Here is a 21,675-nt window from a genome sequence, read left to right on the forward strand (position 1 = left end):
ATATATAGTTTAGAGAGTTGAATTGGAATACTATTAATAGTATTTGAACTTTTTTGATATTGATTTTTTAGCAGTTAGATCTACACTTTGATCAATTTTATCATTTAGATCATACTATCTATCTAATTACTCACTCAATCTCAGAGGGATCATTACTAAAGCCAAGGGGACCACTATCATTCTAACACTATAATTTCTTATTCAGGAGTTAAAAAAACTCGATAACAAAAAAAGCCAAATACTATTAATATTATTTCAACACAATTATATATATATATATATAAGCAAAATAAAGTGCAAATTTTAAAGGTTGTCGTTTCGAAATACTCTTTGAAAGAGTATTTTGCCTAACTTCTGAATGAGTTTGTTCATTTACATGAAAAATTCTAGATTCTCTCATATTATTGAGCTAGAAGAAGACAGTACTGGATTTTTCCATAAGTTGGCATTACAGCTGCAAATGTTGCTAGCTACTTACAAGGCAAAACAGCATGCACCTAAATCTTTTTCATGCGCGAGATAATTTTAATGTGTACGAAAAAAAATAGATCCCGCCATCGAATGAATGAATGAATGAAGCGGGAGGCCTAGACTGAGACCAGCTGATGAGAACATGTATACATACATATATGGACAAATAAAGTGAGGGACCCAACTCCATGAGAATCCCAATCCCAATGATCTTAATTATTATTGGTCCTTAATAAATAAATGTTCAAGAAGCGTCCACATCGACCATATGCCCCGCTACATCTGCGCGTACGAGCACTGCCATCTCTAATCTTAAAATGGTACCTCTTCAGATTCCGAAATAGCATGGTTACAGGAGATACGTACACACAGTAATTAAAACAAAAAATTTAAAAAAAAATAAATATATATATATATATAAGGTAATGAGAAAACTTTAAATACTCTCCTGTAGTTTCACACTTTTTCACTTTAGTATTTTGTGGCTTAAAATATATTAAGTTAGTACTTAGTACCCTGTGGTTTCGCACTTTCTCACTTTAATATCCTGTGGTTTAAAGTGTATCAAGTTAGTACCATGTGCTTTCGCACTTTCTCACTTTAGTATCCTGTGATTTAATATATATTTCGTTAAATTATATGCAAAAAACTTCAGATATCCTATCTACCTTTATCGTATATTCAATTTAGTGTCATTTAGTTTTAACTTTGTTACTGATTTAACAAAAAAAAAAAATCCCGAAATGGATAATAAAAAGAGATAAATAAAACTATATGGTACTAACTTGATACAAAAATGAAATCATATAATACTGACTTGACATACTTTAAACCATAGAGTACTAAAGTGAAAAAATGCGAAACCACAGGGTACTAACTCGATATATTTTAAATCACAGGATACTAAAGTGGAAAAAAGCGCAATCAGAGGGAGGTTTTTGAAGTTTTCCCTTAGGTAATTAGTTAATTCGTGCAGGGGCATTTTGGGGAACACGTGACACGCTATGTGTATTATTATCCCGGCACGCTCCCATCAAAAGCCCAAACTTTTCTTTTTCCCTCTCGCTTTTTCTCGGGGCAAATTACATGGGTAGTCCCTTTACTCTTTTTATTTTGCAGTTTAGTTCCGAAGATTTTTACTTCAGCCCTTTAGCATTCTTGTGTAGTTTTTGCGAGATCTAGTAAGATTTAGATGTTCTAATACCGCGAAGAATAGCAATAAAACTTTGGAATCGAAAAGTATAAAAAATTTACCTTTTAAATTCAGAACATAAGATAAAAGACTCATCTATGTAATATGTGTTTCACTGAAAGTGGAGATGAACGAAATAATTTTTGTCAACTCTTCATATAGCGTAATCGAAGTAAATTTTATCTAAATTCTAATTTACCTGAAAATTTACTTCAACTTTAATTTCACGTGCAGCGAAATAAACAGAATGAGGCAAACAGGGTCCTAAGACCATTTATGCATTTTACACTCTACAATATTTTATTCCAAATCTCTTTAACCAATTCCCCTTTATTAAAGTTTAAACTCCCCCCTTCCCCCTTCCTCCTCTCTTCCATTATAAAAACACTACATAGGAGAGCAAAATAAAAGTGTGTGTAAACAAGAGAGAGAGAGAGAGAGAGAGAGAGAGAGAGAGAGAGAGGTGCATAAATGGCTACATTAGCATCAGTTGGATCTTTGGTTCTCTTGGTGATGGTCACAGTTCTAGGGAGTTTTGCGAGCTCCGTGGCGGCGTCGGACCGCGTGAGGGGGCTCCCCGGGCAACCGGCGGCGAGCTTTCGACACTACGCCGGATACGTCGACGTCGGCCCCGGCGAAGAGAAGGCGCTTTTCTATTGGTTCTTTGAAGCACAAGAACGCCCCGAGGAGAAGCCCCTCCTCCTCTGGCTCAATGGAGGTTTGGGCAATTCCTCAATTTCCTTTTTTTTCTTTTTTTTATTCACTACATATATAAAAATAAAACTGTTTATTTCTCTATCATTTTCGACTACAGAACATTCGATTCGACAATTGGCGCCTGTTACCCATCATGTCAAACTCAGATGATTATAGAATGAGTAAATTTGTATTTTTTAGAAAGAATTTGCGACCGCGTGCTTTCAACAAATGATGCACTTATGAGTATATCGTGTTTTATATTTTACTATCTTCGATTTTGAAAAAAATTGTAGATATATACCTTGTCAATATTTATGCGGTAATATCTTTTAACCCTTCTTATAATTTTATTGTCACCAAAATGTTAGATAATTCTAAAGTATAATTTCAAAGGCGAACTACATACATCTTATCCATGAAGAAAATAATATCCAGATAATTTTTAAAGCTCGTTTTGACATATAATTTATCTAGTCAAATTCAGACCCCAAATGGTAATCACAGTTAATATTAATATTAGGATGCGTTTCGTTCGTATTATGAAAGATTACTAAGAATAAAAAATATCCGAGAATTTTATTTCTATTCATCATATTACTAAGAATGTGGAATTCCTGTGTTTGGTTCGCACGGTAATATTAATTAGTCATTTATTTAATATTATAAAAAATATAAAATTTATTTATTTATTTATTTATTTAATTTTAGATAATGTTACTAAAAGTTTCAACATCTTTTTAGAAAAAAGGGAGAGAAAGTATAAACTAGAGGAAGATAGCATAATTTAAAAAATAGAAAGAAAAATATAGTCGAAACTAGAGAGAGTGAGAAAGTTGAAATTTTAGAAAGAGAAAGAGAAAGAGAAAGCTTAGTTTAGAGAGAGAAAAAAAAATTGAATTTTGGAGAGAAAAATAAGTTTAGAAAGAGATATAAAGTTAGAGTGTAAAGAAAAATAATATTAATTAGCCGGTGGGTAAAAAGAAAGAAAGTGATTAGACATATTATGATTATCCCAATCCATTAATATGAGAATACCCATTCTCTCTCAAGGGAATGAGATTAGTACTTTGGAGTGAATCTTATTTCCAAGTGAATCCAATATTACCAATTAGATTACTTAGTGCGTTTAGCCAAACACCGTCATATTTTTTTATTCCCATTGGATTACTAAGAATCTTTAAAAAATAACGCGAACCAAACGCACCCTTAATATTATCTTAATTTGTTCATATCATTTTTCCCATGTAGTGACTTAGAGGCTAATCTCAAAAATCTTTTCCATGCTTCTCGGCGCGAGGAGCCAATAGAATACAAGTTTTGAAGATAATTATTACCAAAATAAAAAAAAAAAAAGTCAGAAATTAGTCTTTGTACTCTTACTTATATGGATAGTGGATACCAGTTATGCTACGTATCTGAATGAAAATGTATTAAAAGAAACAACATAATATAGACATGGATATGTACAATAAAATGGAGAGATTTTAGATCTGACTCTGATACTATATTATTTACAAGATCAAAATGACTAGCAAATTAATTTTTTTAATATATATATATATAGGGAGAGAAGTATCCATAGTGTACCTCTAGAGACAGATGAGAAGGTCCAACCTGTGTAAAAAAGTGTGTTATCAAAAACAGAGATAAAGCTTCCATCCTCAACAGTGTGATTTTGTTTACTCTCCTACATGTTGGACTGGATCTTTAATTACACTTTATTGGTGTCTACTCATTTTCACACTTTATTTTTGTCTCCCCCACTGTTTTGCATGCTTGTGTGTGTGTATATATATATATATATATATATGTATGTGTGTGTGTGTGTGTGTGTCCAATGAAGAGAGAGAGAGAGAGACAAATATAAAGACAAAGTTCAAAAATGAAAACAAATAGATAGGTCTCTGTTTCTTCATTAGGTCTATGGAGTCATTAAAGTCCAAATTAAATGTCATAGATGTTGGGCTACCATTAGACAAAGAGTAAAGCTATTCAGGTCACATGTCAAAAATGTCTTCTCATCCTGTTATTAACTGTTTCCCTTTTTTTTTTTTTTTTTTTGGCCCTCCATTTAGTTGTATCTTTTCTTATTTAAAAATGATCTTCAAGAAAAGATAAAATATTTTGATAGCCACATAATTTTCGAAAACATTTCCATTTTTTTTGAAGGCCAAAAGATTATAACATGTATAACAACTGTAAGACACACGATGATTTTCTGTGATGATGATTGATTTATAGTTTATGTAATGCAGGACCGGGATGCTCGTCGGTAGCATACGGGGCCGCGCTGGAACTGGGTCCGTTTCTGGTTCGATCCACTGGTCCAAATCTCACACTCAATCCCTACTCCTGGAACAAGGGCAAGCATAAACTCTCATTCCCACAATTAAACCCTTCTTGCTAGGTTAAAGTTTTCTTTTTCTATTTCTACTTAATCTCTCTCTAATCCTTTGTTAATAATATTTCCTTTTCTTTATATTGAAACTCGTACATTACAGCTGCGAATCTTTTGTTCGTGGAAGCTCCGGTCGGAGTCGGCTTCTCGTACACGAATCGAACATCGGATTTGAAGGAGCTCGGAGATAATGTTACGGCGCAAGATTCGTATAGATTTCTTTTAAATTGGTTTACAAAGTATCCAAATTTGAAGTCTCACGATTTCTATATAGCTGGAGAGAGCTATGCAGGTTGATGAAATTACAAAAGTTTAATTTTAAGTGTAAAAATACTCTCTTTCTTTTCCCCTTTGAAGTATATGTATATATAATTATAATGTAGCACTAATCTTTTCATGCATTTTTTTTTTTTTTTTTTTTTTTTGTGTAGGGCATTATGTTCCACAGCTTGCTCAGCTTATATATGAAGAAAATAAAAAGGCCACAAAAGACAAATATATCAACTTGAAAGGTTTTATGGTAAGCCATTTAATGAGCAAATTCTTTGTTATAAGATGTAGAGAGAGAGAGAGAGAGAGAGAGAGAACCTCAAAAAACATAAAAAGGAAAAGAAAGATTTTAAAAAAAATTGAAAAAGAAGATTCCAAAGAAAAAGTAAAGGTGAAAGAATATTCGTGTGCTTTCACTCACTCTTTTTCTTTTTCTTCTCCAAAGAAGGGAAAAAGAAGAAGACGAAGAAGAGGAACTTCACCTTTTAATTAGGGTTGTATCAGAGTGAAATGGATATATAATTAGCCTGATGTCTAAATATTTTGAGTTCTAAAATGTTACTATGGTGGCAATTTATTCTGAAGCTGTTCATGATCAAATAGTATAATCTTCGAATTTAAATTGTACTTTTGCTATAGCTAAACGATATTTGACAAGTCATTAGTGTTTTATATATAACCTAGCCTATTCAAATAGCACTTCTGTAAAAACTTCAATAAAATAAATGACCGTTCCTCTCTTCTACATGACCGCAGATAGGCAATGCTGTGCTGAACGACGCAACCGATCAGCTGGGGATGGTGGAATACGCATGGAGCCACGCGATAATATCCGACGAGCTGTACTCGACGGTGCGAAAAGAGTGCGACTCATTCAAGGAGGAGGCGGAGGGGGGGAAGCCCCGCAAGGGATGCTCACCAGCCGTCAAAGCATTCCTCCAAGCCTACGATGACATCGACATCTACAGCATCTACACCCCCGTCTGCCTCTCCTCCCTTTCCCAGTCTCCCCGCGGCTCCTCCGATCTCCTCGCAGCCCCACGCCTCTTCTCTCAACAAGTACGCATCATGCATATTGATTGGTCATTATTTCTACTCGCTTTAACTAGTTCTTTTAAGTAGTAGTTAGAAGACTGACAAATAACATACTCAAAGGGTTTGTAGTGGCGTATATAAAGCTGAAATACGCTTTTTAAGACTGAGAAATAGAAAATCCACTTAATTTAAAGATCCTAAAACTGTTGTAGGTGAAAATTGTAAGAAGGATCTTAACAAAAAAAACGATTAATACTTCTTTCAGAAGTTCTAATAAATTAAACAATATTCATATAGAATTTTTGGGCCAAACAAACCCTTAGATGAGCTTAGCTGGGATACTTTTATAAATGCGGAGATCTCCATGTTCTAAGTTAATATTTTCAATAATAGAACTTTCGAATCGATAATCAACTATGTAAGACTTGGTTCAGATTTTTTGAAATATCTGAAAATAGACTTTTGTGATTTTTTGATATCATTTAACTAGTAATCGAAAGAACTCAAAATCAATAGCTAAAAATTAAAATATCGTAAAAAGTGATGGTGCGATACTAAAATTTTAGATCAAATATATTGATCTTACATTAGATAGTGTAAAAAATTTTCTACCAAAATTTTACCTAATATGAATATTTATACACTATTACTAAACTTGCAACTGGTTCACGTAGGCCATTAAGTTGTTGATTTTGAGCCTTTTCAATTAAGTAAATAATATTGAAAAGTTATAAAATTTATTTTCTAAATGCTTCATATATACTAAATTAAGTCTAACGTAGTTAATCGTCGATTCAAAAGCCTCGTAATCGAAAACAACTTAAAAGCACGAAGTACCCCAACTGGACTCCCCTTAGATCTAGTACTCTCACTACTACTCCACACTAGTAAAGAGAACACTGATTATAAGAAGAAGAGTTATGCAGTGAGGTTAAGTTTGGTGATGATAATAAAACTGATCTACAGGAGGTGTGGAGGCATAGAATGAGGAAGATCCCTGCAGGATATGATCCATGCATGGAGGACTACGTGAGGGCTTACTTCAATCGCGAGGACGTGCAGAGAGCGCTGCACGCCAACCTGACCCACCTCCCCTACCCATTCTCTCCTTGCAGGTACCCTCCTCATTCTCATTAACATACATAGATTAATACTCTCATTCACGTACACGATAAATATAGTAGGCACGTAAAATTAACAGATGAGATAGAATATGAGATGAAACTTTAACTTGTTAAATACTAAAGATAGCTAGGTACTGAATCCACAACTTCACAGAATTAAAGGGTTTAGAATCAGCTCTGACGCTATGTTATCAGAAAGATCTTTTACTAGAAAATAAATCCAGAAATATATACTAACAATCGTGTGCTACATTATTGCGACCCAAATGTTCATGCAAAGGTTAATTTGAAACTAATAAACATGCGCATTCTCCATGCGATTATTCAAAAGAGATCAATCTCTGAGGATATAAACTTGTAACAACAAATGTTAATTAAGTTTGGTCATTATTTACTGGCTAAATATTGTTAAGAGTTTTTTTGACATTTTCTGATAGATTTGATTCGAAAACTCTTTAAAGTCCAAAGTCCTGACTCTATGATCATTTAATAACAGAAACTACTGTTTTCACTTTGGTCAATTACGTATGCAGTTTAGTTACACTGTTCCAAACTACTTCTGAGTCGTTTCCTAATGCGACAAACAAGAGTAGATTCAGTAATTTTGATATCCAAGCCAAGTAAATGTCACATTTCCGTATGTGTTATATATTTATTAATCTGCTTATTCTGACACGTGATTGGTCAGTGCTATGAATTCACAATCTGTGTACCCTGTGCCCCTGTAGACGCATTTATTCCTATGAGTGCTATATATATATATATATATATATACACACACACACACACACACACACACACACACACACACACACACACACACACACACACATACACACACACACAACATTGCATGCACAATTACTTATGAAGCCCACTAATTAAATGGTCCTTTAATGCTTTTGACTGTCTCATATATTCTGCCTTGTGAGAGCAATTTGCATGCATGCATGCTGTCCAATGAATCCACCTCGACCGAGAACCTCCCGGATTTCTCTACCACCATTAATTGATTCCATCCCCCTCTCCCTCTTAAAAGCCCTTCCCCTCAATTTGTCCTCTCCTGTATTTATTATTGTTAGATATTTATTTCTAAGCCAATTTGTTCTAAATATACATATTCTCCTGTAAATTCATCAATGTCCATATGCGAAAATGAGAATGTTAAATATATTTCTGAACTCGTTACCTACTCGATCACTATACTACAATAACTTTATTATATCATCAACTTAATAGCATCAAAAATTAGATTATTATAAATTATATTTTGTTGTAATAGTTTGTTCCGTTGTGATAATTAAATATTATCAAGTAAGTTTCTTTTTAATAAGATCCAACTCTTCTTCTTCTTACTTAATTACTAACGCACCTTATAATATATGTGCTCTCCAATCAATATATAGATGTAGATTAGGACCAAACACGAATGGATAAAATGATTCAAAATTTCTGAAGAAATCTATTTGTTATCTGATTAAAGATTTTATGTTCTAGTTCGACCAAGAACACAATGCCAATCAGAATCATCACCCCTAATGCAAATATATTACTCTGAGAAAAAAAGAAAAAAGAAAAAAAATGTATATGTATATGTACACATATATGTACGTATATATATGTTCTTTTTGAGGTTAATAAGAAGAAATTTGTTCTTTCTTTGTGGTGCAGCGAAGTAATACGAAAATGGAACGATTCGCCTTCCACTGTCCTGCCCATACTCAAGAAGCTCATAAATGCCGGACTCCGCATTTGGGTTTACAGGTACTAAACCATATCATGATCAGCGATACCAACTTAACATGATCATATATATATAAAGTTGTACTGGAATGCTATTAATATGCAGTACTATTCACTTTGTGACCCTTAAATGACTAGGGTTAAGTGGGTGGTTGGTGTAATAATAATGATCTAAGTGTCAAAAAATAGATAGTATGTACTATTAATAGTATCTTAACTGGAATTATATATATATATATATATATATATATATATATATATNACATAATGACCGACTATATATATATATATATATATATATAGCTGATTAACCCCACAGGTGAATTTGTCTTTTTTTGTCATTTTTTTTTTATTTTGAACTCATTGATTTGGTGTTTGAAGCGGGGACACCGATGGTAGGGTTCCGGTGACGTCGACGAGGTACAGCATCAACAAGATGAAGCTCCATGCCAAGAAGAAGGGAAAGGGGAAAGGAGATGAATGGGGAGGGTGGAGGGCATGGTACTACAAGGAGCAGGTCGGGGGTTGGGTGGTGGAGTACGAAGAGGGCCTTGCGTTCGCCACCGTGCGCGGCGCGGGCCACCAGGTCCCAGTCTTCGCCCCGGCCCCGGCCCTCTCCCTCCTCTCCCACTTCCTTGCGGGGCGATCTCTCCCCGCGTCGCGCTCCACATGATCATACAATACTAGTAAACCATGAAAACTACACAAGCTACGTACGTGCATGCATGCGTGCACGCATGCATTGCATGGCATTGTCGACGAGCTAGTGTGTGCTCATGCGAGTACGTACTTGGAGATTGTGGTGTGAGTTTATTAATCTGTAATGAGATTGAAAGATAAACTCGATTAATTGTTTAATTGCGCATTGTAATTGTATTGTGATTGGTTTCTGCAAACACACAAGGAATTTTTTACACTTTCATATACGCATGCCTCTCGAAATACACTTAATCATTTGCAAACAAAAAGTTTCAGTTTGCATCTAATGCATCTATGGCGCCCTTGATGAGTTAATTCGAAAAATACGAATATTCGTATTATTTTACACCTTAAAAATAATTTGTATTTGCACTTATTTATACTGAAAATGGTGTCAGAAGCGGAGGGCATATAAGAAAAAAGCTGTAAAGTTACAAATATAAATTTTCAAATATGATTATTTTTATGGGCCAACATGCATGCATAGACATAAATCATAACTTTCTCAAAGGTTAAAAAATACATATTTTTCAACTAGCATATAAGCAAAAAAATGAAAATGAAAAAATGTAACAAGCTCAAGGACTAGTTTGTTTGCTCATCTCTTTTTTTTTTCTCTCTCTTTTACTTTACATTATCTTTTCATGAGTGAGGCTACTATGCTATCGAAAGCACGGAGCCTTCCGTGTTTCCAGCTCGTTTTCGATGTTGCGACTTTCGAATCGTCGATCGGCTCCGTTAAACTTGATCTAGAGTATTTGGAGTACCTAGAAAATAAATTTTATTATTTTTCGATATCATTTGCCTAGTGATCGAATGGTCTCAAAATCAACAAATTTCAATGGCCGTAGTGAGCCGTTTGCAAGTTTAACGGTGTAGAAATATCCAAATCACGTAAAATTTTGATAGAAAATTCTTTATACTATATAAAATAAGATCAATATCTTTGATTTAAAATTTTAATATCATATTATTATATTTTGTAAGATTTTTATTTTCAGCCGTTGATTTTGAGCCCCTTCGTTCACTAGGCAAATGATATCGTAAAATCATAAAATTTATTTTCTAGATACTTCAAATACTCTAGATCAAGTTTAACGGAACCGATCGATGATTCGAAAGTTGCAACATCGAAGGCTCCGTGCTTCCAGAAGCATAGTAGCTTCACTCATATTTTCATTTGTCTTTTACTTAACCCCGTTATATTAATTAGGATGTAAATGGGCTAGGTCGGGCCAGGCTAGACTTGGGACTGTTATGACCGGTTTAAGCCCGCTTTAGCCCAAACTGGAACCTACGGAGCTAAGCCTGGGCCTGGGCCAAAATGAATAGGGTTTTACTAATTCAATTTGGATTGGAATCGGCATGAGGTAGGAACATGAAAAGGGGTAACACTTTCTTGTAGCCGGTCGCATTCGATCGTATTCAACAATCAGGTAAGTCGAGTTCAACAATCATGTTATGTCGTGTAATTTCGAGGTTACAGGTGGTCGTGTTGTGTTGATTTCAAGTTTAATCAGGTTAGTCGTGTTCAACAATCGTGTTATGTCGTGTCATTTCGAGGTTATAAGTGGTCGTGTCATGTTGCTTTCAGCAGGTTTGATCAGGTTAGTCGTGTTCGACAATCATATTACAATCATGTCGTCTCGAGGTTACAAGTGGTCGCGTCGTGTTGATTTCAAGTTTCTTCAGTGATTACTGGTCATGTTTGCAACAGCTGGAATTTGAAATTCAGTTCAAAACCAAGAGCCAAATTGCTTTTGTTCCAGGCATAATTTTGAGTAGGGAAAACAAAAAAGGCACTGAACACAATGAGGAAAAATTAATACATATTTCACTTTGTGGAGAACACAAAGATGTTAAAGAAGATGGCTTGTCCAACAGAAAAGAGATACAAGAGTGGTTCCTTAAAACAATGAGCTACTTATAAATTAAGTATCTTGTTATATATAGAGGTGGGTTAACCAAGTCTTTCAAGCATCTTTGAACTGGTTGATATCTACAAATATATTGTCAAGTGGTTCTTTTCATCATTAATATTAAGTTGATTCGAATAGAAAATAAGAAACCGATGTTCGAAAATGATTAGGACTCGATCCCTTTAGTTACTTTACACTCTCGAGGGGATATTCATCGATCGCATGCTAGCTATGACTTCTACGATCGGCAATAAATTAACCACATTGGCCAATCAAGATTCTCGAATTGCGTAGCTGCTCAGCTGTTCGAATACAACGGTTTATCGTTTTCTAGGAGATTATTCCACTTTATCTGCTTGGCTAATTAATGAAGAAAGGTACTTGAAGATAAATCCAATTAGTGTAAATTGTTTGGTGTGGTTTAGAGAGGGAGTTATGAGCTAACTCTTGTGTTAGTTAGCACCACCACCACCCAACTACAAAGATGTGAAAGGCTTTTCTCTCATTGGAGGCAAATTGCGGGAAACACAAGAAGATAAAAACTATACCCATCACTTTCATTAAACAGTTTTGCAAAATGTTATTAGTCAAATAGAGAGGTCAAACACATTCTAGGTTGATTATGTACATTAATTACATCTTAATTTGGCTTTTCTTTTCTCATAAACATCATGTATATATATGCTTATGCTATACGTAACCGTATGTTGCTTTACAAGCTCCAGCACTACTACTAAAACTAACAAGTAATATGTGACAGTGATAGCCCAACCACAAGGGAAAAAAATTAAAAAGAAAAAAGCCAAGAAAAAGAAAACTCTTAGCTGATATCTAAGACTAGTTCCATGTTGAATTGATTAATTTGTTGACTAATTACATTACCCAAACATTACATAAGTTAGTAATGTGGAAAGTGAAGCCTCTAGATCACTTCCACAAGATGAATTTACCCACAAGTAACCTAAGTATTTAAGGACTTTAATCACAAATCAATTGGGCATGCAAGGAACGGGTCAAATTAAAAGAATTTGGTTATGGAATCAGTTACTCTCTTCTGAGTCACATCTATGGGCTTGTCATATACATGTTATTTTAATATAAATAATTAAATGCCCACGCAAAGGGCCAATATGCATATCAGCATATATATGCCAATTTCATGGTACCACAATATTCTAATGAAAATTAATACAATAGTAATAAACATATATAACAGTGGTAATTAATCTTGTACTTGTTACACAAAAAATGAAAAAGAAAAGAAGGAAAACACATTATATAACATACAAGTTCCACTAATTATATACATCTTATAAGAGCGTTATGTATGTGGATCTCAATGTATAGTTCAGCAAACTAATATGCATTGTATTTAGTTGGGATTGGAAGATAAATTAATGGTGATTTTTGAGTGTCCACTTCGTATTAAGTTCTGAGTAGCTATATATTGACTAGAAAAAGTCGGAGCGAAAGTATATATATCGAACAATGTGCTTTTCAATGTTCTAGTTGCACCATAGATATATATCATATAATAATCAAATTGTGTGAACACTCTACACGACAAATCGGATATTTTTCCATCGAACTCTCTTACCATGCGTGATACCCTGTATGCGCCAATGGGCTTAAATGGGCCTAGCACTAAATGGGCCATAGTGCCGGGGGATCTGGCTTGGGCTTGGCCCATTAATTAGCCAAATTTATGGTAATTCTTACAACCACTACCATTGATACTATGCCTAATTGATGGTTTTCTCAAAAAGATGCATGTCTATAGCAAAATGAAAATTGTTTCTTTTTCAAACTCATATATAACAATCAGAATATCCTAATTAACTAGATCTGATCATGTAAGATTATGGGCACATGGCTTGTAGATGAAACCATTAGCTAATTACTTTTGTTAGTGGAATTGGTTACTTGAGGAACACTCTCACCCTTAAACAAACACTAATCTATTCCATTTAAATCTATCATAAACCTCCATTAATTGCACTCCCCACCCACATAAACCCTAAGTGGTGAAACTCCATTATTCATGAGAACACAATCAAGTAAGAGGAGGGGGTGGGGAAGGAGACAAGCTTGAGGCAGATGTGTTTGGCCAACACCCCATTAGCCACACCAATTTTGGTCCATCCTTTTCATCCTCACTCTTCTAACGCCACCCACCCCTCATCCTCCTCACCTCCCCCTCCCCTTCCCAAGGGACCCACTAGTCAAAGTGCCCCAAAAACCCTAAACTACACTCAACTTTTTTAAAGTATATTGTTTGGTCCAATTCTAGGGTTTTTCCATAGAGTTCTTTAACACCAAAATAATTTCAGCTCACCAAATAAAAACGGCCCCACTAGAAAATTCTCCCATCACTTTACACCCCTATAACTAGAAGTNCCCCCCTAACAAACCCTCACATCCAACTCTCATGCAGTACTTGTCCTCTCCTCTTCACTACTTCACTGACACCATGGACTCAGCGAACCAAACCGCCCTCTCCGATGGCGAAGGCGCGACGACCGCCGCTGCAGCCTCTAGCATGGCCAGCTACAGCTTACTCCGGCTCCTGCCGGAGATTCAGACAGTCGAGATCCTTCTCGCCCTCGCGATCTTCGTAACAATTCACTCGCTGCGCCAGCGCAAGAGCCACGGCCTGGCGGTGTGGCCGGTGGTCGGCATGCTCCCGTCGCTTCTCCTCGCCCTCCGTGACGACATGTACGAGTGGGTGACCCGCGTGCTCGACGAGCAGGGCGGCACATTCACCTTCCGCGGGCCGTGGTTCACCAACCTCCAGTGTGTCGTCACCGCCGACCCCCGCAACTTGGAGCACCTCCTCAAGACCAAATTCTCCAGCTTCCCTAAGGGCCCCTACTTCCGCAACACCGTGCGCGACCTCCTAGGTGCTCAAACTTAAACTGTTAGAGAACATAAAACAGCTTTCTTTCTTTCTTTCTTTTTTTTGAGAAAAAAATACCGCACTACACACTTCAGTTATTTAACAAATAAATCTAGCTATATAGAGTGAGACAGCAAGGTCATTCAGTTCTACAATACTCGGCCCACTCTCTCGTCAATAGTGTCGATAAATAAAACAGCTTTCGATTTTAAGTTATGAAAGAACGGTATTTTTTATACTTTCATGCTGAAACCGTAGGCGACGGAATCTTCGGTGCGGACGACGAGACGTGGCGCCGCCAACGAAAGGCTGCGAGCCTGGAGTTCCACTCGGCGGAGTTCCGCTCGATGACGGTGAGCACCCTCTACGAGCTGGTCCACAAGAGGCTCCTGCCGGTGCTCGACGAGGCGCACGAGAGCAGGACGGCCGTGGACCTGCAGAACGTGCTGCTCCGGCTGACCTTCGACAACGTGTGCATGATCGCGTTCGGCATCGACCCGGGCTGCCTGCAGCTGGGGCTACCGGACATCCCCTTCGCTCGTGCGTTCGAGGACGCGACGGAGGCCACCATCATCCGCTTCCTCACCCCGACCGCCATCTGGAAGGCGTTCCGCCTCGCCAACCTCGGCAACGAGCGGCGCCTCGCCCGGTCACTGAAGCGCGTCGACGAGTTCGCGTACGAGGTGATCCGCACGCGCAAGAAGGAGCTGCAGCTTGACGCGTCACGGGGCGGCGCGAGGTCGGACCTGCTCACGACGTTCATGAGGCAGCGCGACGAGGACGGGCGCGAGTTCTCCGACAAGTTCCTGCGCGACATCTGCGTCAACTTCATACTGGCCGGCCGCGACACCTCATCGGTGGCGCTGGCGTGGTTCTTCTGGCTGCTGAACAAGTACCCGGAGGTCGAGGCGAGCATCGTGGCCGAGCTGAGGAAGATCGTGAAGGAGCGGTCGCCGACCGCTGCCGCGGCGGACGCAGATGAAGGGGGAGAGGAGGGGGAGTTGGTGTTTCGGCCCGAGGAGGTGAAGAGGATGGAGTATCTGCAGGCCGCGCTGTCGGAGGCTCTCCGGCTGTACCCGTCGGTTCCGGTGGATCACAAGGAGGTATACATACGCCTGCATACTATTGATAGTATAGAAATAGTGTTTACTATCAACTTTTTAACCATTAAAAGCTTAGATATCGTTTGGTTCGGAGATAAACAAAAAATGACTATTTCAGGGATATATATAAATTGAGATATAAGCGAGGATTAAATCAATTTTGCGTTTGAATGAAAAATTGAGTTATTCCTGCGAATAAAAAAAATAGCATTTAATTAGGTAAGATGAAATAAGAATTAAATTGGGTACTCATAAATAAAAATAATAATATTATCCCTTTCTTTACATTAGAATTTAAATTTTTATATTTTATATTTATATTTTAGAATTTAAACTATAAACTTTAAAATTTGAAAATTTTAAAATCTCAAATTTACAAATTTAAAAAAATAAAATTTTAAATTTTAAACTTTAAATTTAAGATGAAATTTTAATTTAAAAATACAAAAATATCAAATACAAAATTAATTTTTTAACTTACAAAATTTAAATTTTATAATAAATTAAAAGATTCTCTCTCTCTCTCCTCTTCTCTCTCTCTTCACCGTGGAACAAGCTGGTTATCCAGCTTGTTTGGTGTTCCACCGTGGGTGGAAAGTATTCCCACCTCTTAACAAGCTATTCTAGAATAGCCTATTAAAGTGGAAATTAGTGTTCCACATTTTTTTTTTATTCAAAGAAAATGGATGGAATCAAATCCTTATTCCACCGCTAAACCCCCTAATCTAGTTGATTCAATTTCCACCATAAGTTTATTTCTAAATGAAATAAACGAAGCGGATAGCGTACTACTATCTCTCGCAAAAAAAAAAAAAAAAAAAAAAAAAAAAAAAAAAAAACAATACGCTGGTGGAAGCCCTAGGCCCAAAAACATGACATACTACGTATATAAGTAAATATTATTATACCTACTATATATGTTCTGAAGTGTACATAATACGTGTATTATTTCATGTTTTAAAAAAATTACAAGTGAGCGATTCATGTTTTAGGAGCTTGTATATATGCGTGTGGAAACATTTAATATGTGCATGCAAAATATAGGTTTTATGTCTACCTTTTAGCTATTTATTAGGTAGTATAGATAAAATTAATATATATATATATACTTGATTAATTAATTATTAGAGACCAGTAACACTATTATTCAAAAGGGCATGAGGATTTCGAGTTTGGGAGTAAATTTGCATTGATGGTAGTTGGAACTAACTTGTCCTTAATGATACCATTATCTAGCATTTCTCACTTATCTATGTATGACAACACTAATCATGTGAGTTCATTGGGAACTTATTTTTCCTCTTTTTAATGCTATAATTGGGAACCAATCTGTGTCTTTGTGTTTGGCTAATGAACCTAATAAGTGAGTGGTTTAATTAAGGAGTTCATTTATAGTTTGCATTTATAGTTTGCATTTAATTTCCTACTTTTCTTTTTTAGTTCCTTCATATGTAGATAGGTAAAGTGTCCAAAAGGGAGTTAAATTAAGTTCAGGGCTTATTTTAAAGTAACCCAGCTTGAGGGTGTGTCCACATATTTTCACCTTGATTGATATATATCCAACAACTGTTCTGCTAAATAACAGAACATGTCAATTTCTTTTGTACTCCCTTTCCTTTTCAAAGATATACATAGGATTTTTTTTGCTCTTTGGTCCCCAGTAAGGTCCTAAAACTTTTCTTATGGCCATATCACAAGATATTGACCAAACTTGATCTTGTCATTCACATAAGTAGTTTCTTGTGTTACAATTCACACGATATTTCACTTTTCTCATTCTCATAGCCAAAGACTTTGGATCCCATTCCAATATTTATATAGCAAGATATGTATGTTTAATTAGGGTTACATGCTTTGCTCCAATTGTATTAGTTTACCTCCTCAACAATTTTTGTAGTTGGTGCATGGTCCATTCACTCTAGTGGGCCCTGTAGGTTAAAAGATGGTGTGATAAAATCTAGTAGCCATATAGGTAGGTCACCTGGATTCACCTGCTTATAAGCTACTCTTTAGCATGATTCACCTACTAATCACATTAATTAAAGCCAAATAAATATTTGATCTTAATTAGGTTGACCTCAACTTTGCCTTACATGTAAACAAATTAGATATCTTACTCACCAAATCACAACTAATGAACACTATATACTAACTCCTTATGTTTGAATTAAGTGGCTATTCAAAGTTTCTTCTTCTTTTTTTTTTGTAACAAAATTTTCACATAATCACAATATATGTACATTTGCATGTGTTTCAAACAGGTTGTGGAGGATGAGGTATTCCCTGATGGCACAGTGCTGAAGAAAGGAACAAAGGTCATTTACGCGATGTACTCGATGGGGCGAATGGAGAGCATTTGGGGGAGCGACTGTCGCGACTACAAGCCCGAGCGGTGGCTCAAGGACGGTCGCTTCATGAGCGAGTCCGCTTACAAGTTCACCGCATTCAACGGCGGCCCACGTCTGTGCCTGGGAAAGGATTTTGCCTACTATCAGATGAAATTCGCTGCGGCCTCCATTCTCTATCGGTACCATGTCAAGGTGGTCGAGAACCACCCGATCGCCCCGAAGATCGCCTTGACCATGTACATGAAATACGGGCTCAAGGTGAACCTCCACAAAAGAGACGACGCAACGCTTCTCGAAACATAGAAGGGGCGCGAAAAGGGTTAATGTTGATCAGGGTCATAGTTTATACTTGAACTATTCTAAGGTATATGGGAGCTGCATTTGGAGATGGTATGTGAAAAGGTTGATGCAGCAGTTATATGTGGATTCTTTAAACTCTGCACTGTTTCTCCTGGTTTTGTTTTTTGTTTGGTTATTCATATATGACTTGGTGTAATGTATAATGAAGTTGAAATAGTATATATAATAGGAACAAAGCGAAATAAAGTGAGTTGAGATATGTGCATATATGTACATGTCCATGATTCACTTCCCTACATTTTTAAGTGTTTGAATGAGGTTGAGTTTTATTTTCACTTTATCATGCTGCTTTAATGCGAGGCAAAAAAAGTAATAGGAAATTAAATTAATGCGAGATTAAAAATTACATCAATTAAGCTGTTGCTTTTTCTAAATTTCTTTTCACTTTTCCTCATAAATATCCAACATTCTAATGCTTTGTTCCTTAACAATCATAGAAATAACTCTTCTCCAATGTATAAATTAATGAATGCAAGGAAAAAATAAATAAATAAAGAGAGAGAGAGAGAGAGAGAGAGAGAGAGAGAGAGAGAGAGAGAGAGAGAGAGAGAGAGAGAGAGAGAGAGAGAGATGGACCGTGTTGGGCCCATTATGAGCTCAAATATGGGCCGTTGTAGTATTTTGTTATCGAAGCCCAAACCCTGTTGGGCCCTGTTTACTTCGAAAGCTTATTTTATTTTAGCTTCTCATCTCTATAAAAATTATTTTTTAATGTTTTCTAAATGGTTAGCTTATGTTTTTCTGAAGTTAAGAAATATTGTTTCATAATCTACGCCATAAAACACACATGTCCCGCGAGATCGATCTAAAATAACTTTAAATAGAACTAAGTTGACGCTTGTTAATATATAACACACTACAACAAAAACAATGTATAGCATCATTTATAAATGTCGATACAGCTCAAAAAAAGTATTGCTGATTAAATTATCGACACTTTTTTAAAGTGTTGCTATCTGTGGAATCGCTATCTGTGGATCCGTCTTGATATTTGACACCCACTCCTCCAGCGACCTATGGCGAAGAGACACGTGACGATCGTAGCCCTCTACGGTTCCTACGAGATTCTCGCGGTCGAACTCCAGCCGTCAAAACCCTATCTCGTCGACTGCGGCGGCGGAGGAGGAGAAGGAGAGATGGTAATCAATTTTTCTTTCTTTTTTTTTGCTTTTCTATTTGTAATTGGGCCGAGTAGACTGAATGGAGTTGATTGAGTAGAGAAACTTTTTGATTTTGATTGAATTGAGCTTCATATTTAGACCTTAGTGGATTTTTTTTAAAAAAAAATTGACATAAATGAAACACTTACACAAAAATATTTTAAAAATATGTTCTTATAATTAACATAATTCTGTTCTAGTGACAATTCTATTCAAATAACAACTTTATGAAAATTCCTACTCAACCAAAAGTCTATTTGGTCCTATAAAATTGCTTTTAACAGCAGCAAGTTTTTACCGACCGTCCCTAGAGCATATGGCAAAGGGCTTGGTGGTTGGTACCCGAGACCCAAGTTCGAATCCTAGTTGATTCACATTTCTAGCTAAGTTTATTTCTAAATGAAATAAACGAAGCGGGTAGCGTGCTACCGATCTCTCAAAAAAAAAAAAAAAACAGCAGCAAGTTTTATAAAACTTCTAGTACAATAAGAGTAAAAAAAGATAATTCTTTGCACGAAAAAAAAAAAAGAAAAAATAATCTGCAGGTTTGTGTTGATAAAAAAAAATAAATGCCAAAGGTATAAAAAAAAAAAAAATGTACACCTGCTAACATTTCTTGAAGAAATGTGAAAATTTGTAAGGTTGCAATTTTCAACTTTAGGTGACAATTGATAATGATTAATATTCGAGGGGTCTAAAGGAACTCAAAAATGCCCCAACAAATTGAGATTCAATGTCAATTAATTAAGGCTATGTTGATCAAAGTTGCTTAAATCATAAATTCTAATAAAAGAATACGACATCATGTATTAATTCACAAATACAGTACCAAAATTGACTTTGCACAAGTGCACCTTATTTTTCTCTCTTTTAAAATAAAAAAAACATTTAAGATTTTGTATGTTTTGACCAAAAATAGGTGAATGGTTCCAATTAGAGTCTCATATTTTAATCACATGTATAAATCAATCAAAACTCTCTATTATATATATATATATATATATATATATATAGAGAGAGAGTAGGCTGGTATGCTTATGGAAGCACGGAGCCCTCCGTGCTTCCACTTTGTTTTCGATGTTCGGACTTTCGAATCGACGATCGGCTCCGTTAGAGTTGATCTAGAGTATTTGAAGTATCTAAAAAATAAATTTTGTGATTTTTCGATATCGTGTGCCTAATGATCGAAGGGGCTCAAAATCAATAATTTTAACGGCCGTGGTGAGCCGGTTGCAAGTTTAACGGTGTAGAAATATCCAAATCGCATGAAATTTTGATAGAAAATTCTTTATACCATATAAAACAAGATCAATAATTTTGATCTAAAATTTTAATGTCATATCATCATATTTTGTAAGATTTTTATTTTCAGCCGTTGATTTTGAGCCACTTCGATCACTAGGCAAATGATATCGAAAAATCGCAAAATTTATTTTCTAGATACTTCAAATACTCTAGATCAATCTACGAAGTCCGGTCGTCGATTTGAAAGTCCGACTACAAAACAATAGAAAGTACGGAGCGCGTCCGTGCTTATTCCATAAGCATACCAATGCACTCTATATATTATATAATAATTATATTATATATAAATAATATATATAAATAATATATAATTATACATATAAATAGTTAAGTAGGCTACTATACTCTAGAAGTATAGAGCCCTTCGTATTATATAGTTATTTCGATATTGGGCTTTCAAATCGACGATCCACACCATTAAAAATGACTAGAGTATTTTGAAATTTTAGAAAATAAATTTCGTAATTTTCGAAATTATAGAAAAATCATCAAGCGGGTATAAAATGAATGATCAAAATCGAACGACGTCTTAAAAATAGATGATTGAATCATTTCAATTTAAGATTGAGTTATTAATCTTTATCTATGTAGTGAATAGAATTTCTATCAAATTCAATTGTTTTGATTCTTTATACATTAAACTAGCAAATATTCCATACGGCTATTAAAAATTGTCAATTTTGTGACCCTTAGATCGTAAGTAAATGATGAAAAAATTATAAAATTTGTTTCTAAACGTTTATAAATGCTCTAGATAATGTTTAACGGTATGATCGTCGATTCAGAAGCTCTATCATCAAAAACAATTATAAGTACGAGGCGATCGTACTCATAAGAGTATAGTAGCCGGACTCTAAATAGCTAAAAAAAAAACATTTTGGAGTATCTGTAGCAATACACTAAAAATACATCCGCACTAATCTATTGCATTACGACCAAATTGATCACTTTAA

At 35.7% G+C, this 21,675-nt stretch overlaps 2 protein-coding genes across 2 annotated transcripts; both read left to right on the forward strand.

Moving 5' to 3' along the window:
* LOC109707156 (serine carboxypeptidase-like 35) lies at positions 1,983 to 9,854 on the forward strand. The gene is made up of 8 exons (XM_020228259.1): positions 1,983 to 2,381; positions 4,618 to 4,725; positions 4,864 to 5,052; positions 5,192 to 5,280; positions 5,787 to 6,089; positions 7,032 to 7,180; positions 8,861 to 8,953; positions 9,314 to 9,854. Exons 1-8 carry the CDS (start codon positions 2,135 to 2,137, stop codon positions 9,603 to 9,605), a joined length of 1,470 nt encoding a protein of 489 aa, XP_020083848.1. The 5' UTR covers positions 1,983 to 2,134; the 3' UTR covers positions 9,606 to 9,854.
* On the forward strand, positions 13,954 to 18,502 carry LOC109707919 (cytochrome P450 86B1). The gene is made up of 3 exons (XM_020229460.1): positions 13,954 to 14,450; positions 14,705 to 15,549; positions 17,811 to 18,502. The coding sequence occupies exons 1-3, from the start codon at positions 13,979 to 13,981 to the stop codon at positions 18,198 to 18,200; spliced, it is 1,707 nt and encodes a 568-aa protein (XP_020085049.1). The 5' UTR covers positions 13,954 to 13,978; the 3' UTR covers positions 18,201 to 18,502.

This window comes from Ananas comosus, linkage group 3, assembly GCF_001540865.1.
Source record: "Ananas comosus cultivar F153 linkage group 3, ASM154086v1, whole genome shotgun sequence".
Taxonomy (NCBI): Eukaryota; Viridiplantae; Streptophyta; class Magnoliopsida; order Poales; family Bromeliaceae; genus Ananas; species Ananas comosus.

Bases quoted from the DNA above. Each gene is read 5' to 3' on its own strand.
- LOC109707919 (XM_020229460.1), top strand. From the start codon at position 13,979: ATGCAGTACTTGTCCTCTCCTCTTCACTACTTCACTGACACCATGGAC. The intron at 14,451-14,704 runs GTGCTCAAACTT...CTGAAACCGTAG, and splicing joins CACCGTGCGCGACCTCCTAG to GCGACGGAATCTTCGGTGCG. The intron at 15,550-17,810 runs GTATACATACGC...TGTTTCAAACAG, and splicing joins TTCCGGTGGATCACAAGGAG to GTTGTGGAGGATGAGGTATT.
- LOC109707156 (XM_020228259.1), top strand. From the start codon at position 2,135: ATGGCTACATTAGCATCAGTTGGATCTTTGGTTCTCTTGGTGATGGTC. The intron at 2,382-4,617 runs GTTTGGGCAATT...TATGTAATGCAG, and splicing joins CCTCCTCTGGCTCAATGGAG to GACCGGGATGCTCGTCGGTA. The intron at 5,053-5,191 runs GTTGATGAAATT...TTTTTTGTGTAG, and splicing joins AGCTGGAGAGAGCTATGCAG to GGCATTATGTTCCACAGCTT.